Raw genomic sequence first — 16987 nt, 5'->3', positions numbered from 1 at the left:
GAGTGCCCTTAAGAGAAAAGCTTTTTGTACAAACTGAGCAAACAAAAGGTTTTTCTCCTGTGTGTGTTATCATGTGTCGAGTCAAATCGCTCTTAAAAATAAAGCTTTTAGCACAAACTGAGCAACCAAAGGGTTTTTCTCCCGTGTGCCTTCTCATGTGTCTAGTCAAATCGCTCTTATATAAAAAGCTCTTAGCACAACCTGAGCAGGTAAAATGTTTTTTACCTGTCTTCTTTTGAGAGCATTCAGAGTGTTTGTTGTCAGTGTGAGTCCTCCTATCAACTTCACAGTCTGTATCACTGCTCAAAGATTCTTGGGTGTCGTCCCCGTCTTCATCTTCAGGAGAGTGTGATGTTGTGTCATCACTATCTGATAGTGGAGCGAAGCGCTTGTCTGCTTGTGATCCTCCACAGTGGTCTCCATCAGCTTCTGTTGTCATGTGTTGTGGTGATCTGCTGCTTGGAGGCTCCACCTCTCTGTTCTCCTCACTTGGACAGTGATGAAGCTGTGAGAAGTCAAGTGGTTTGTCTTCATGATCTTCAGTCTTCACAGAGACAACGATCAGTGGCAACTTTGGCCCTGGGAGACACTCTCCCTCCTGAGTGATCCAGAGTTCCTCCTCTTCCTCTTTAACATGAGGGAGCTGTGGATCTTCTCGCTTCAAAGTGGAGCTCCCCCCCTGCAGCAGAGTGGGACGTTCTTCTTGATGACCAATCAGCTGCTGGTCATCTGAAGGACACAACCAACATGATGACTCGGGTGGTTTGTCTTCATGGTCTTCAGTCTCTTCCGGCCTTAGAAGATCTCCCATATCCTGAGTGTTCCAGAGTTCCTTCTCTTCCTCTTTAATGCGGGGACGCTGGGAGTACCCCTGCTTCAAAGCGGAGCTCCCTCTCTGAAGCTGAGTGGCGCGTTTCTGGATGTCTGCAGAACACAAACGCACTTTCAGACCCGCCAACCTTTAAGAAATATAAGTACAGTAATCCCTTGTTTTTCGCAATTTATTGCTTCCAGACCCGCAAGTGAATTCACACAAAGTAGGATTCCTGATTTATAAATGGTAAATTTTTTTAGTTAGAACATAGAAAAACAGTTTACAACCTTGTAATATGTTTTTTTTTAGCATTAGAGCACTCTAGATATGAAATAACAACCCTATAGTCACCTTTACATTCTTATTACCCGATTAAGTGGAGATATGAAGTGTAAATATGCCGTTTAAGACATAAATAAGACTCATGGTCGTGTGTGTTGCTGTAAATGTGTCCCCTCTGGGATTTGAGTGGCGGGTGGACAGAACGTAACATCTGTTTGAGGCGGGCCAGGGCTATGGCCGCAACAGTAACACTTGTTTTCATTAGGGATTTTTATTATGGATTATTGTGCCTGTTATGAGATAATGCAAACCAAGCCTGTTGTTCCGGCGATCTAGTCTGCTGCTTGTGTGTCTCACCGAACATTACAGTAACACTACTGACACCTAGTGGCCAGTGTAGAATACTACATATCTTTGCATCTTCTTATATTTGTATTTTCATGCTTGAAAATGCTTAATTTACATGCATATGTTTTGCTAATAATAGGTTGTATTCAACTATAAAACAGCATGATTTATTGATTCATAAAATTTTTTTAAAAGCACGATAGTGAAGCTGCAAATTTCAAAGCGCAACGTGGCAAATGATTAATGTACCCAACCCCCATCTCCCCGGTTTGAGCCACTTTAATTTTAATATTTTCTTACATACAAAGCTTTGTGCTATTAGTGTCAACCTTAGCCTTTTCTCATTACATATTTCCTTTTACTCAATTTTTTCCATTCCCACGTGGCACGGGCCACAAATGGAGTAAGGACGGGTACCTTTCACATTTGAACAGGTACCTGGGAATCGGTACCGGTACTTAACAATACCAATTTTTGTTTTATTTACTTTTGTGTGTGTGTTTAGATGGTAATTGATGTTAATTAATTTTTTTTTCCATTTAAGATATTTGTCTCTCAATTTATAAACTTCAAAGGAAAACAGCACTTTTTTTTTTTAAAGATTTTGCCCATCAGCCACAATCCTTACGTGAGACATGAGACATGACATAAAAACAGATTTCAAAAAGAGCTACGAATGCACGTAATGGGACGCACCTATTCCGCCTATAAGGCCATCCGAAAAAAACTCCAAAAACTGCCAACAACGCTCCATTTACGTAATGTAATAAAATAATCCATTTACCAAGCTACAGCGACATTGTTTTTATCATTGTCATCATTGTTATTGACATTGTAACACCAAAGAACTACAGTACATTAATGGCGTAGTGACACCTTGCCACACCACACCGGCTAGCTACTAGCTGGCTAGCGACTAGCTTCACCACACATTGCTCACAGCGAGCCATCAGTCTACTACCAAAAGCTAACGTGACATATTGTGTTTTTATTTATTTATGTATTTTTTGCGTTTTTAGTGCTAGATGTAGTTTGTTTTTATGTTGCTATGTCAAATCAATGCGCCCAGGAAGGAAGTTCTGTTAAAACTTAAATGGACCAAAGTGCGGCAAAACACAAAGTATTATATGTTATCACAAATGTACCTTTTAACAGCAGTGTTTGTTGGCAGAATAGGTGTGTTCCATTACGTGCATTAATAAGAGGAGGACGTGTATTCATGTCTCACATAAGGACTGTGGATGATGGGCAAAATTGCAAAAAAAGTGCAGTTTTACTGTAACAAATATCTCAAAACATCAACCAACTGTTTGTATTGTAACATCGCAGTTCAACATGAAAACCCTTCCTCGATAATTTTGCCAGCCTCGATATATTGACATGTGCATGCGTGTTTGTTTACCTCCTCTCTACCAAAAAGGCTGGAGGACAAGAGAGTTGAGTGAGTGACTGAATCCTCCTGTCAGTCATTCAGTCTCTTTGTCACTGTGCGTAGAGGCGCACTACACGTTAGCGGGTGCACTACTTGCTAGCTATGTGTGTCGTGTGCTACACGAGTGAATACTTTCTTCTGATGTAAATTTCAGCTGGTTTGCGCATTTTATGGCATGAAAAAGTTTGTGACAAAGACAATGAAATAGATAATACAAAACGGTGGAACTTGTTTTTCAGTAATTCCCAAAGTATAACACCTCGGACCTCAAAATAATCTTGACAATATCATTTATCGGCAATAAAACATGCGAATCAAACCTATGACTTCCATACCGGATCGGTCGAGGCCCGGGTTAACAACCATCGCCATCGGTGCTGTCGACCTACTAAATTGGACTACTGTTGGTCGAAGAAGGAGAGGAGCAAAGTGTGTCCGTAGGAAGAGAGAGAAGAGGAACACCAAGAGTATGGGACTGAGAGTCGGGACGTTGAATGTTGGAGCTATGACAGGAAAAGGTAGAGAGTTGGTCGACATGATGCAGAGAAGGAAAGTAGACATACTTTGTGTCCAGGAGACCAGGTGGAAAGGTAGCAAGGCTAGAAGTTTAGGAGCAGGGTTCAAGTTGTTCTATCATGGTGTAGATAGGAAGCGAAACGGAGTAGGAGTTATCTTGAAGGAGGAGTTTGTTAGGAATGTCCTGGAGGTAAAAAGATTGTTAGATAGAGTGATGAGTCTGAAGCTAGAAATCGAAGGTGTGATGGTCAATGTTGTTAGTGGGTATGCTCCACAGGTAGGATGTGAGCTGGAGGAGAAGGAGAAATTCTGGTTGGACCTGGATGAAGTGATGCAGAGCATAAATAGAAGAGAGAGAGTTGTCATTGGTGCAGACTTCAATGGACATGTTGGTGCAGGAAACAGAGGTGATGAGGAGGCCATGGGCAGGTTTGGTATCCAGGAGAGGAATGCAGAAGGACAGATGGTGGTTGACTTTGCAAAAAGGATGGAAATGGCTATAGTGAATACTTTCTTCCAGAAGAGGCAGGAACATAGGGTGACCTACAGGAGTGGAGGTAGGACCACACAGGTAGACTACATCTTGTGTAGCTGGTGTCATCTGAAGGACATCAGTGACTGTAAAGTAGTGGTAGGTGATAGTGTAGCCAAACGGCATAGGATGGTGGTGTGGAGGATGACTCTGGTGGTGAGGAAGATGAAGAGGACAAAGACAGAGCAGAGGACAAAATGGTGGAAGCTGAAAAAGGAAGAGTGTTGCATGACTTTTAGGAAGGAGTTAAGACAGGCTCTGAGTGGTCAGGAGGTGCTTCCAGATGACTGAACAACTACAGCTAATGTGATCAGGGAGACAGGCAGGAGAGTACTTGGTGTGGCATCTGGAAGGAAAGTAGACAAGGAGACTTGGTGGTGGAATGAGGAGGTACAGGAGTGTATACAGAGAAAGAGGTTAGCTAAGAAAAAGTGGGACACTGAGAGGACTGAGGAGAGTAGACAGGAGTACAGGGAGATGCAGCGTAAGGTGAAAGTAGAGGTAGCAAAGGCCAAACAAGGCGCTTATGATGACTTGTATGCTAGGTTGGATAGTAAGGAGGGAGAGACTGATCTATACAGGTTGGCAAGACAGAGAGACAGAGAAGGGAAGGACGTGCAGCAGGTTAGGGTGATTAAGGATAGTGATGGAAGTCTATTGACAAGTGACAGTAGTGTGATGGGAAGATGGAAAGAATACTTTGAAGAGCTGATGAACGTGGAAAATGAGAGAGAACAAAGACTAGAAGAGGTGACTTTTGTGGACCAGGAAGTAGCAAAGATTATTCAGGATGAAGTGAGGAGGGCATTGAAGAGGATGAAGAGTGGAAAGGCTGTTGGTCCTGATGATATACCTGTAGAGGTTTGGAAGTGTCTAGGAGAGGTGGCAGTAGAGTTTCTGACTGGGTTGTTCAACAGGATCTTAGATGATGAAAACATGCCTGAGGAATGGAGGAGAAGCGTGCTGGTGCCCATTTTGAAGAACAAGGGAGATGTGCAGAGCTGTGGCAGCTACAGAGGAATAAAGCTGATGAGCCATACAATGAAGTTATGGGAAAGAGTAGTTGAAGCTAGACTAAGGGCAGAAGTGAGCTTTTGAGGATCAGGAATGAGTACATCAGAGGGACAGCACATGTTAGAGGTTTTGGAGATAAAGTCAGAGAGGCCAGACTGAGATGGTTTGGACATGTCCAGAGAAGAGATAGGGAATATATAGGTAGGAGGATGCTGAGTTTGGAACTGCCGGGCAGGAGGCCTAGAGGAAGACCAAAGAGGAGGTTTATGGATGTAGTGAAAGAGGACATGAAGGTAGTTGGTGTGAGAGAGGAGGATGCAGAAGACAGGGTTAGATGGAGGCAATTGATTCGCTGTGGCGACCCCTGAAGGGAAAAGCCCAAAGGAAAAGAAGAAAGAAGAAGATCATTTATCGGCAATAATTTGTAGGAGAATTATGGTCCAGCAGAACGTGTTTATGTGACAGGCCGACAAAGTGCAAATGAGAATGAAGCAAACTTCTTTGCTGTGAATTACGTTTACTGTTAATCTAGGTTGTTCTGTAAAAAAAATGCAACACTAGAGGGCGCTCGTGGTCATTGAATGGCTTTGTGTGTAAAAGAAGACGAAGCTAGATGCTATTAGCTGTGTAGCTGTCCTTGCAGAAGGCGTCGGTCTAACGGATAATATGACTTTCTACAGCTCTTTCGAGTTTCCCTGTTTTAATGTGTGTTTAAATGACATCTGCTTTAGTTCTTGTGGTTGTAGTGCTCATCAGAGGCACAAGGGGAAAAAAATTAAATTCCTTTTGATTGCTGAATTCCATGCCTAAGACATCTAAAATGTTGTATATGGACTAAAGATGTTTGTTGTGAATGTTCTGGTTCTACTCTGACTTGAACGCCGCTGCCTCCGTCAAGCTAACAATCATGGCGGCTCTTTGTTTAACTTGCTCAGTATGGTCGGCTAACTTCCAACTCAAATAATCTCTATTTTCAGAGTTGTTATAAACTTCAACTGCCTCACCGTTATCTGCAGCTCGGGGCTTTTTCTCCGTTGATGATGTGCTGGGAGTTTGTGGCGCTGATTCTCTTCCACCTTCTCTTTGACTGGACGTCGCCATCTTAGCATAGCAGTGGTCCATCTTCACCATTTTCAGTGTTCTCTTTAGATAGCACTTCAATGCTGCAAACTCAACTTCCGTTTTTGGGCCTTAGAAAAACAGATGACTGAGGTACTCGTTGCTATATTTGCTGTGAATCGATATAATAGTTTTATCGTAAGTTGAAACGTCTCTCGGGATCTCCAGAAAGCCACTGGTGATATGCGGATGGATACTGAGATGTCGATACTGTAATTTACTGTGTGTTGTGTGCAGGAAGTGGTGATTCCGTAATGTCCCTTCTCAGCTGCCGTAGTGTGCGCAGTACAGTTGCGTAATGTTGAACAAGCGCACGCGATGAAGCAATAAAGAAAGATGGCTACTACCTGAACTCGCGCAAGTCGTGTTGTCAGTACCGTCACATTATTTTACATAGTGTCAGAAGTCTAAGAAACGACCGAACAACAAAAAAGAAGCAGAGAAAGTAATGGCGTCTTCACAGTTCGACAAGTGAAACTTATTCTAATGGACTGTGAATACCTAGACCCTGATGACATGGGAGTGAAAGAGAAGCGTGTGCAAGAGAGACTGCTTCATAAAGGAGAAGACTTAACGCTGCTTAAAGCCATTGAAATTGCTCAACAGTGTGAGCTCTCCCAAAACAAGATGACGATTGTCAGGGAGGAGGACACACATGTGTCAATTGTGTCAACAAAGCCAAAGCACTTTTTTTCCCACCAAGACAATGCACAGCAAAAGAAACGGCCACACCACGCAGCAAACACAAGTGCCAGTCAAGCATGCTAAAACCTGCACAAGTTGTGGAAAGGACCCCGTGCACAGGTGCAACCAAGGAAAACGTCCTGCGAAAGGCTCGATGTGTTCTTACTGCCACAAGCCAAAACACTGGATGACCGTATGTCGGAAGCGTGTAATAAATGCAGTGAGTGTTGAGCCAGAGCACTATGAAGAGGAGGAAGTACTAAATATAAATGTGACGCAGACTGAGGATGATCCAGGTGATAAATGGACAGCTGCAGTGGATGTATTGTCAAAAGAAGTCGTGTTCAGAATACACTGGTGCCAGGTGCAACACGCTGACTTTGGACGGGTATGAGCGGCTTGAGCATCAAGGGGAGTTAAAACGCTCTAGTAAAGTACTCCTAAAGTACTCCTCCAACCACAAGGTTAAACCTGTTGCTGCAGTTAACCTGCCGACAAAGCATAAATCACGTCAAGTAAATGGAGTATGAGATTGTAGATATTGTGCAAGGAAATGTGCTAAGTGGTACCACGGCTGAAGAGTTAGGGCTAATTGTCCGAACTGGCAAGCTACAAGCTGCTCCAACCAAGGCTAACAAGAATAACAGTGTCACATCCTCTCATGTTGTTCCAGCTGGCCTGAGTGAGTTTCCAGAGCTAACTCGCACCACCGGAACCCTTCCAGGCACCTACACAATAAAAATTGATCCAGATGCCGAGGGCGTGGTCCATCCTGTCCGCCGACAGCCAGAGGCAGTAAGAGAGCAGATAATAGACAAGTTAAAGGAAATGGAGAACGACGGTGATTGTTGATTGTTTGGTGATTGAACAATGATTGTTCTGTCAGGTTCGTTTTTTTTTTTTAAGTTTTGCTATTTTATTTATATTTATTATATATATATATATATATACACACACTTTTTTGTCTTCTTACTGTTATTTCTTATGTATTATTATTCTGATTATCATAGAAAATATGACATGGAATGCAGGAAGTGAACAACAGGTGTTGTACTAGATGTAGAATGGATGGGGGGTAGGATTAAATAAGCTTTGCTTCTTCCTACTCCTTTTGGACATGTGGAACTGTGAAAGAATGATTCATGAGATGTATTCCATTGGAACCTTCATGTTCAAATAAACTAAACCAAACCAAACGGTTCCATCACGAAAGTTGAGTGTCCGACACAATGGGTGAGTTCCATGGTTGCTGCAGTGTGCAATGGCAAAATAAGAATCTGCATTGATCCAAGCGACCTGAATAAAGCTATAAAAGAGAACACCACCCATGCGCACCATAGAAGAAGTCATCTGTATGATCCCTGGTGCCAAAAGCTTCACTGTACTGGATGCAAAGTCAGGTTTTCTACAGATCATGCTGGATGAAGCATCATCTTACCTCACGACATTCAACACTCCAAATGGGCGATACAGATGGCTGAGGCTACCTTTTGGCCTAAAGTGTGCACCAGAAATATTCCGGCACATCATGGATGACATCAGTGTGATGCATGACATACTCATTGCGGCCCCAATTGTAGAAGAACATGATGCTATCCTGCACAAAGTGGTTGAGAAAGCTACGAGCTACAATGTGAAGCGCAACTTCAACAAGTGTCATGTCAGACAAGCTTCAGTGCCATACAGTATGTAGGGCACCTAATAACAGCAGACGGCTTAAAGCCAGACCCCGGAAAAGTGGAAGCTGTGCGCCACATGTCACCCCCGTCAGGCAAGGATGGTGTTAGTTGCTTCCTTGGATTTGTGACCTACCTGTCAAAATTCATTCCAAACATGAGTCAAGTGGATGCACCTTTGCGGCAGCTTCTAAAAAGTGATGTGGAGTTTGCATGGAATCCAGAACAACAGCAGGCCTTCAACACCTTAAAGGAACTCTGCACGCACCACCAATATTTAAACCCTGGCAAACCTGGGGAAATATTCTGTAACGCAGGAAGGCCAACATGTAGCGTACTCCTCAAGATCACTGACTGATGCTGAAATGCGCTATGCGCAAATTGAAAAGGAAATGCTCAGTATTGTTCATGTTTGTATCAAATTCCACACCTACATATCTGGTACACATGTCACAGTTCACAACGACCAGAAGCCACTTGAAGACATCTCCAAGAAACCGCTTCTGGCGACCCCCATGCGTATCCAGAGGATGCGTTTGCGTCTACAGTGGTATGATCTAACAGGTACAGGAAAGGAAAACATATGGAACTCCCAGATACACTGTCCAGAGCGCAGCTTCCAGAGAGCTCACCAGAAATGGAGGGACTGTCCGTGCACAGATTCATTGCAGTCAGCAACCAGAAGTGCGCAGAGCTGCAGAAGTGCACGAGGGAGGAGCTAGACTGTCTTCGCCAAGTAATCGAGCGCGGTTGGCCAGATCACAGGCGTGAAGTGCCCAGTCCAGGACAGCCATACTGTGACTCACGTAGCCAACTAGTGGTGAGCGATGGAATCATCTCCAAGGGACTCCGCATAGTCGTGCCCCCCACCATGCAAGATCACATGCTCAAGCTGGTACATAAGTCTCATCTAGAGATGGTGAAGAGCAAACAGAGAGCCCGAGAAGTGTTATACTGGCCAGGTATGAGCACACAAATTGAAGAGATGATCAGGAACTGCAGCAAGTGTGCTGATTTTCAAAATAAGCTACCAAGACACCCACGCAAGCCGACAGAAACACCAGATCTCCCATTTGAGGAAGTTGCGTCAGACCTGTTTGAGTTTCAGGGCAAGCAGTACATTCTAGTGGTGGACTACTTTTCGATATACATTGAAGTAGATGAGCTCAAAGATCAGCCAAGCCGCACGACTACAGACACCCCGAAGGCGCAGTTCAGCAGGCACGGCATTCCCGCCACTCTTCGAACAGACAACGGCCCGCAATACTCCTCAGCGGAATTCAAAGAGTTCTGCCAGTGTTACGGCATCGCACATAAAACATCGTCACCACACACACCTCACTCTAATGGTGAAGCGAAGCGAGCAGTCCAGACGGTGAAGAGGCTGTGGAGTAAAGCATCGGACAAATACCTTGCCCTGTTGGACTACAGGACTACTCCATTGGAAGCAGTAGGCCCCTCACCAGCCCAGCTGCTTCTGGGAAGAAGGCCACGCAACAAATTACCGGCTGCACGTTTGTTGCTCATACCGAAGGCCTTATGACCCCACTCAGTCAAAAGCATATTGGACCGGACCAAAGACAGACAGAAGTTCTACCACGACGTCAAAAGAGCAGCCAAACCCCGAGTCACTCTCCAACCTGGTGATGAAGTGCGAATGCAGCCACATCGTGGATGCAGTGAGTGGTCCCCAGCAGTTGTCGTCAGAACCCATTGTACCCCTCGGTCCTACATCGTCAACGGTGGAGGGAAGAACTATCGTCGCAACATCCAACATCTTTGCTTCAGCACGGCAGCCGCCAACTTACACCGACACAGGATTTGTGATGAAGACCGGACTGAGTATGCTGATGTGCCAGCAGACAAGGAGCTGCAGAACCCTGTTCCGGTTTCATCTGAACTGCCACGGCCCAAGGGTCAAGAGGTCACCAGCCAGTGCAGTTCTTCTGGACATTACGCAACCTGGAGAGGTAGAGTTGGGAAGCCTCCTGATAGACTGAATATTTAGTATTGGGTGCGGTAAAGACACCTATGGAAGTGATGTGCTGATAACCTCTCCTTCCTAGTTCAAAGTTTAAATGTTTGCACATTCATTGATCACTTATGCAAAGTTGAGTAATTATTCAGTAATTATTTAATTTAAATCTTCCTTGTAGCTGCCATACAGTAAGAGCTGTGAGTCAGTTAATAGACTCAAGTTAATTATGTTATGGTACATGGACTTTCACTTGTATAGCGCTTTTAGTGAGACCAGGCATTTTTTTTTTCTAAAAAAGGTTGGTGACCACTGTTGTAGATAGATAAGATATTTTATTCATCTCCAAGGGAAATTGTAGAAATTGTCACTTGAATTGCAGGATTAACCACAGTAGACTGCATTGAGAACAGTTTTATTTATTTAGAAAAAATACAGTAAAATGTTTGTTATTTTAAATGCATGTTCCACTTTCATCATGTTCTATTATAATAGTTTAAAAATGACTGTTTTGACTTAACTTTTTTCCGAAACCGTGATATTTTTGCCCAAGGTTATCATTCCGTGAGAATGTCATACAGGTCCATGCCTACATGGATTACATACTGTATCTGTTCCCTTACACAACAGAACCCCCAACTACATCTACTACACTTTCCCTGAAGTTTTTATAAAGTATATTTTATAAGGTTACAGCAGGAAATCACAGTACAAATATCTACAAAAAATATATAATACAAATAATAATAACCTCTTGGTCCCAAAAATGCACACAACAGCCATTGTCTCTATAATGTTATATTTGCTTGAAAGTCAGTCAGCGAAGGTAGCACTCTTTTAAAGCAGCTGTTTAAAGCACCATGTTAACTTAGGATAAACTCATAGCTCAGGTTATAACTCAGGTTATGCCCAGGCTTTCATGTTAAAATCGGCTTTGAAAGTGCCACTGTTAAACTACCTTATTTGGAGATGGCGTCACCATTTATTGAGAACCTACGAGGTTCCCGAGACAAAATGGAGAAGAAGAAAAAAAAGAAGAGCATTCCCTGATTGTATTATTGATCTACAAGCGAGATAGATTTTCAGATGAGGGAATACGCTGTATATGCTCACACAAGCACCGGTAATAAAATGTAATGTGAAATATTAATTAGGCCAACAACCGCCATCGTCACATCTAGACACAACAAAAAGACGTACTTTAGATTTTTTTTTTTAAATGGGTAAGTGTTAAAATGTCAAAGGCCTTTCATGTGAACGCACACTTACACAAAGCCGAAAACCGAACTTGACAAAGTAAGTTGATAATCACCGTCGCAGGATAAATTAAGTCTGATTGCAGATGTTAGGTTTTGTCGAGTTGCATCTTGAGCACATAGCCTGGGTTTTTGGAGCCACTTTCACCGTATACCCCCCTAACTCATGAGGGACTCTGGTATCATACACTCAGCAGCTCATCACGTCCGACATGGCTTCTCACGTGTGACATTACACTTCTATAACCTGACAATCTTTTAGCACAAATTGGATGGGAAAATGTTTATGCTCCTTTATGTGTGTGCATGTGAACTGTCAAACCTTTCTTATGTGAATAACTTTTACTATAAACTGAGCCTCAAATGGGTTTTTCTCCGTTGTGTGTTTTCATGTGTGACATAATACTGGATTTGTTGACAAATTGTTTGCCACAAACTGAGCAACTAAATGGTTTTTCTCCCGTGTGCGTTCTCATGTGTCTTGGCAACGCGTCTTTCTGAAGGAACCTTTTACCACATACAGGACAACTAAAGACTTTTTCCCCTGTGTGTTTCAGCATGTGGTAAGTAAAACTGGATTGGGAATAATAACTTTTACCACAAACTGAGCACAAAAAAGGTTTTTGTCCTGTGTGCATTCTCATGTGTGATACCAAATTTGCCTTTTGAGAGAATCTGTGCGCACAAACTGAGCAACAGAAGGGTTTTTCTCCTGTGTGGGTTCTCATGTGTGATACCACACTTGACCTTTGAGACAATAGTTTACCACAGACTGAGCAACTATAAGGTTTTTCTCCTGTGTGCGTTCTCATGTGTTGAGTCACATCTCTCTGAAAAAGAAAGCTTTTCCCGCAAACCGAGCAACAAAAGGGTTTTTCTCCTGTGTGTGTCAGCATGTGTTGAGTCAGACTGCTCTTCCGAGAAAAGGTTTTTGCGCAAACTGAGCAACCAAAAGGTTTTTCTCCTGTGTGCGTTACCATGTGTCGAGTCAAATCGCTCTTAGAAAAAAAACTTTTTGCACAACTTGAGCAACCAAAAGGTTTTTCTCCCGTGTGCCTTCTCATGTGTTTGGTCAGTTCACTCTTACATACAAAACTCTTATCACAAACTGAGCAGGTGACATTTCTTTTACCCGTCTTCCTTTTGGAGCATTTAGAGTGTTTGTTGTCAGTGTGAGTCCTCATATCAACTTCCCAGTCTGTGTCACTACTGTCTTCCCTGCCTTCATCCTCAGGAGAGTCTGACGTTGTGTCATCACTATCTGAAAGTGGCGCTAAGACATTGTCTGCTTGTGATCCTCCACAGTGGTCTCCACCAGCTTCTGTTGTCATGTGTTGTGGTGAGCTGCTGCTTGGAGGCTCTGCCCCTCTGTTTTCCTCACTTGGACTGTGATGAAGCTGTGAGGACTCAGGTGGTTTGTCTTCATGATCTTCAGTCTTCACAGAGACAACAGTCAGTGGCAACTTAGTGAACTCAGCCTCCTTTGGTCTTAGAAGACACTCTCTCTCCTGAGTGATCCAGAGTTCCTCTTTTTCCTCTTTAATGTGGGGGAGCTGTGGATCTTCTCGCTTCAAAGTGGAGCTCTCCCGCTGCAGTTGAGTGGGATGTTCTTCTTGATGACCTATCAGCTGCTGAACATCTGAAGGACACGACCAACATGAGGACTCAGGTGGTTTGTCTTCATGGTCTTCTGTCTTCACAGAGACACCATTCAGTGGCAACTTGGTGAGATCAGCCTCTTCCGGCCCTTGAAGATGCTGTCCCACGACCTGAGTGGTCCAGAGTTCCTCCTCTTCCTCTTTAACGTGGGGGGCCTGGGCATCTTCTTGCTTCAAAGTAGGACATTCTTCTTGACGAGCAATCAGTTTCTGGATGTCTGCAGGACACAAACACTTTTCAACCTGCCAAACTATTAGAAATACTTTGAGTACAGCAAATCCTTGTTTTTTACAATTTATTGGTTCCAGACCCGCAAGTGAATTAACGCAAAGTAGGATTCCTGATTTATAAATGGTATATTTTCTTCGTTGGAGCATAGAAAATCAGGTTACAATATGTTTTTTTTACATTATTAGAGTCCTCTAGATATGAAATAACAACCCTATAGTCACCTTTACACTCTTATTACCCAATTAAGTGGAGATATGAAGTGTAAATATGCCATTTAAGACACAAATAAGACTCATGAGCGTGTGTGTTGCTGTACAAGTGTTCCCTCTGGGATTTGAGTAGTGGGTGGACAGAACGTGACATCGGGGTTTCAGGTGGGTTTGAGTTATGGACGCAACATTGACCTGTGTTTTTATCGGGGATTTTTATTATGGATTATTGTGCCTGTTACGAGATAATGCAAACCAACCACAAAAGCCTGTTGTTCCGGCAATCAAATCTGGTGGTTGTGTGTCTCACGGAACATGACAGTAACACTACTGACACCTCTTTGCATCTTCTTATCCTGTATTTGTATTTTCATGCTTGAAAATGCTAAATTTAGGCGACACATATGTAACATTATTTTAAACCTGCATATGTTTTGCTAATAATAGGCTGTATTCAACTACAAAACAGCATGATTTATTGTTTTTTTTTTAAATGTGATAGTGAAGCTGCAAAATTCAAAGCGCAAAGTTGCGAGGGATTCATGTACTTTAATTTTAATATATATTTTATTTATATTTAGATACACAGCTTTGTGTTTTAAGTGTCAGCCTTAGCCTTTCCTCGTTACATTTTTCCTTTTACTCTATTTTTTCCCATTTGAACCGATACCTTGTACCTGAGAATCGGTACCAGTACTTAATACCAATTGTTGGTAATTTTGGGTGTTTATGTGAGAATTAATGCTAATTTACTAATTTAATTTAATTTATTTGTTTTTTTACAATTTAAGATATTTGTCTCTCAATATATAAACTTGAAAGGAAGCAGCACTTTTTTAAAATAAATTTTACTCATCATCCACAATCATCCTTATGTGAGCCAAGAATGCACATTATTGGACACACCTATTCCACCAATAAAGCCTTCGGAAAAAGAAAAAAAAACTCAAAAAAGTGCCAACAACGCCCCATTTACATTTAATGTAACCTGCATATTAACCAAGCTACAGCAACATTGTTATTATTATTGTTATTACAATTTTACGCCAAAGAACTACATTATTGCCATAGTGACACCTTGCCACACCACACCGGCTAACTACCAGCCGTCTAGCAACTAGCTTCACGACACATTTGCTCACAGCACGTCGTCGCCAAACTCACAGTGCATCAGGCCCCTACGAAAAGCTAATGGTACATATCGGAGCTGCTGCTGTTTTATTTTTGAGTTTAGAAAACGTAATGCATGTAGCATTCGTTTCTATGTTGCCATGTGAAGTCAATGCACCCAGGAAGGAAGTTCCCCTAATGATTAAAAGGACCAAAATATGTCAAAATACTGTAAGTATTACATGTTATCATGACTGTACCTGTTACTACATGGTTACATCATGTACATAAAACCATAAAACCTTGTTGGAGGTTTTTGGAGGGTGTTTTAATAGCAGGCTTTGTAGGCGGAATGGGTGTGTCCCAGCTGTTTTTATGTCTTCAGAATGCACAGAAAAGAGAAAGACGTGTGTTAACAAAAGTGATTTCAAATAACAAATACTGTGATTGATTGGGCTTTAGGGTGCAATTGTGTGCTAAAATAAACAGAGTCTATGTTATTTTTGTTGTTTCACTTTTTTGTTTAATTATGTTGTTTGATTTATTCTATTTAAAAGCTCTTGACATTCCATTACAATGTTAAATACTCTAGAGAAATTGTTGATTGCTTTTGATACGGTGTGCTCGCATTATTATTCCCATATTATCATTACATTAAGAATTTCATTGCATAGCAGAACCACCAGTTTTACTGCGCATATGACAATAAAACTCTTGAATTACATTAATGAAAACAGGGTATCCAAATAAAGTTGACAATATCGTTTGTAATTTGTAGGACAATTATTGTCCTGCAAAATTTGTTTTCGTGACAGGCCGACAAAGTGCAAATGAGAGTGAAGCAAACTTCTTTGCTGTGAATTACGTTTACTGTTCCGTAAAAAGAACACACACACACACTAGGGGGCGCTCGTGGTCATTGAATGGCTTTGTGTGTAAAAGAAGACGAAGCTAGATGCTATTAGCTGTGTAGCTGTCCTTGCAGAAGCCGTCGGTCTAACGGATAATATGCCTTTCTACAACTCGAGTTTCCCCTGTTTTAATGTGTGTTTAAATGGCATCTGCTTTAGTTCTTGTGGTTGTAGTGCTCATCAGAGGCACAGAAAAAAAAAATCGCCATTACTTTGATTGCTGAATTACATGCCTAAGACATCTAAAATGTTGTATATGGACTGAAGATGTTGTGAATGTTCTGGTTCTACTCTGACTTGAACTCCGCTGCCTCCGTCAAGCTAACAATCATGGCGGCTCTTTGTTTAACTAGCTCAGGATGGTCGGCTAACGTCCAACTTAAATAATCTCTATTTTCAGGGTTGTTATAAACTTCAACTCGCTCACCGTTATCTGCAGTTTGGGGCTTTTTCTCCGTTGATGATTTGCTGGGAGTTGGTGGCGCTGATTCTCTTCCGCCTTCTCTTTGACAGGACGTCGCCATCTTAGCGTAGCTGTGATCCATCTGCTATCACGTCTTCAGTCTTCTCTTCAGATAGCACTACAATGCTACAAACTCAACTTCCGTTTCGTGGGCTTTACAAAAACAAATTCCTGAGGTACTCGTTGCTATATTTTCTGTGAATCTATATTAGTGATGGGTTCGGAAACATCGACGCGTCCGTGCATGTGCCAAGCTCTTCTTCTCCTGCTCCTTCTCCTTCTCCTTCTTGTTGTTCTTCTTCTTGTTCTTTGTCGTTTAATGGCGGATGCAGACTATACCGCCACCTTCCGGATGTGAATGGTCGCTATGGCAATACTGTATATCTATAATATATACAGTATATATACATTTATATACACTGTATTTATTTCATATATATTGTGCTTATTATTATACTCTGTTGCTAAATTTGGTGGCTTTTACAAATTCTCACAAATACATTGTGACCTTGTGCTCTGATTGTTGACTTAGGATATCTTTTATGCTGAATGTCTCTCCCAGGTCCATGATGTTCCTCTTTATGTTATTTCTTTCTCTGTCGTACTTAGTGCAATTTATAAGAACATCTAGAGATCTACTGTCTCGAGAACTTTACATTCACCAGTTTCATCTTTACCTACAAAAAAAAGTGTGTTTTTTAAACCAGTGTGTCCTCATCGAAGCCTTGTGATTAATGTTTCCTCTTTTCTGCACCT

General features: G+C 42.2%; 2 protein-coding genes across 7 annotated transcripts in view; both read right to left on the bottom strand.

Moving 5' to 3' along the window:
• LOC129179374 (zinc finger protein 135-like) overlaps positions 1-6427 on the bottom strand; it is a 38959-nt gene extending 32532 nt beyond the window's left edge. For 2 of the 6 annotated variants that reach the window (XM_054772561.1, XM_054772562.1), the window contains exons 1-3: positions 5943-6419; positions 3212-3379; positions 226-924 (exon numbers count right to left, since the gene is read on the bottom strand). In XM_054772561.1, the coding sequence (XP_054628536.1) occupies positions 226-924; positions 3212-3379; positions 5943-6069 (994 nt within the window). In that variant the 5' untranslated portion in view covers positions 6070-6419. The other 4 variants (XR_008569954.1, XM_054772563.1, XM_054772564.1 and 1 more) reach the window with 4 other exon arrangements.
• A 4264-nt stretch (positions 6428-10691) lies between these two features.
• LOC129179376 (gastrula zinc finger protein XlCGF57.1-like) lies at positions 10692-16601 on the bottom strand. The gene is made up of 2 exons (XM_054772570.1): positions 16196-16601; positions 10692-13524 (listed from the first exon to the last, which is right to left on the bottom strand). The coding sequence occupies exons 1-2, from the start codon at positions 16311-16313 to the stop codon at positions 12008-12010; spliced, it is 1635 nt and encodes a 544-aa protein (XP_054628545.1). The 5' UTR covers positions 16314-16601; the 3' UTR covers positions 10692-12007.
• Positions 16602-16987: the final 386 nt, after the last annotated feature.

Source organism: Dunckerocampus dactyliophorus, chromosome 4, assembly GCF_027744805.1.
Source record: "Dunckerocampus dactyliophorus isolate RoL2022-P2 chromosome 4, RoL_Ddac_1.1, whole genome shotgun sequence".
NCBI classification, from domain to species: domain Eukaryota; kingdom Metazoa; phylum Chordata; class Actinopteri; order Syngnathiformes; family Syngnathidae; genus Dunckerocampus; species Dunckerocampus dactyliophorus.
This window is presented reverse-complemented; position numbering and strand designations above follow the sequence as displayed.

Coding starts and splice junctions, on each gene's coding strand:
- LOC129179376 (XM_054772570.1), bottom strand. CDS start 16,313: ATGGATCACAGCTACGCTAAGATGGCGACGTCCTGTCAAAGAGAAGGC. Junction 13,525..16,195: donor GCCCCAAACTGCAGATAACG/GTGAGCGAGTTG, acceptor TGTGTCCTGCAG/ACATCCAGAAACTGATTGCT.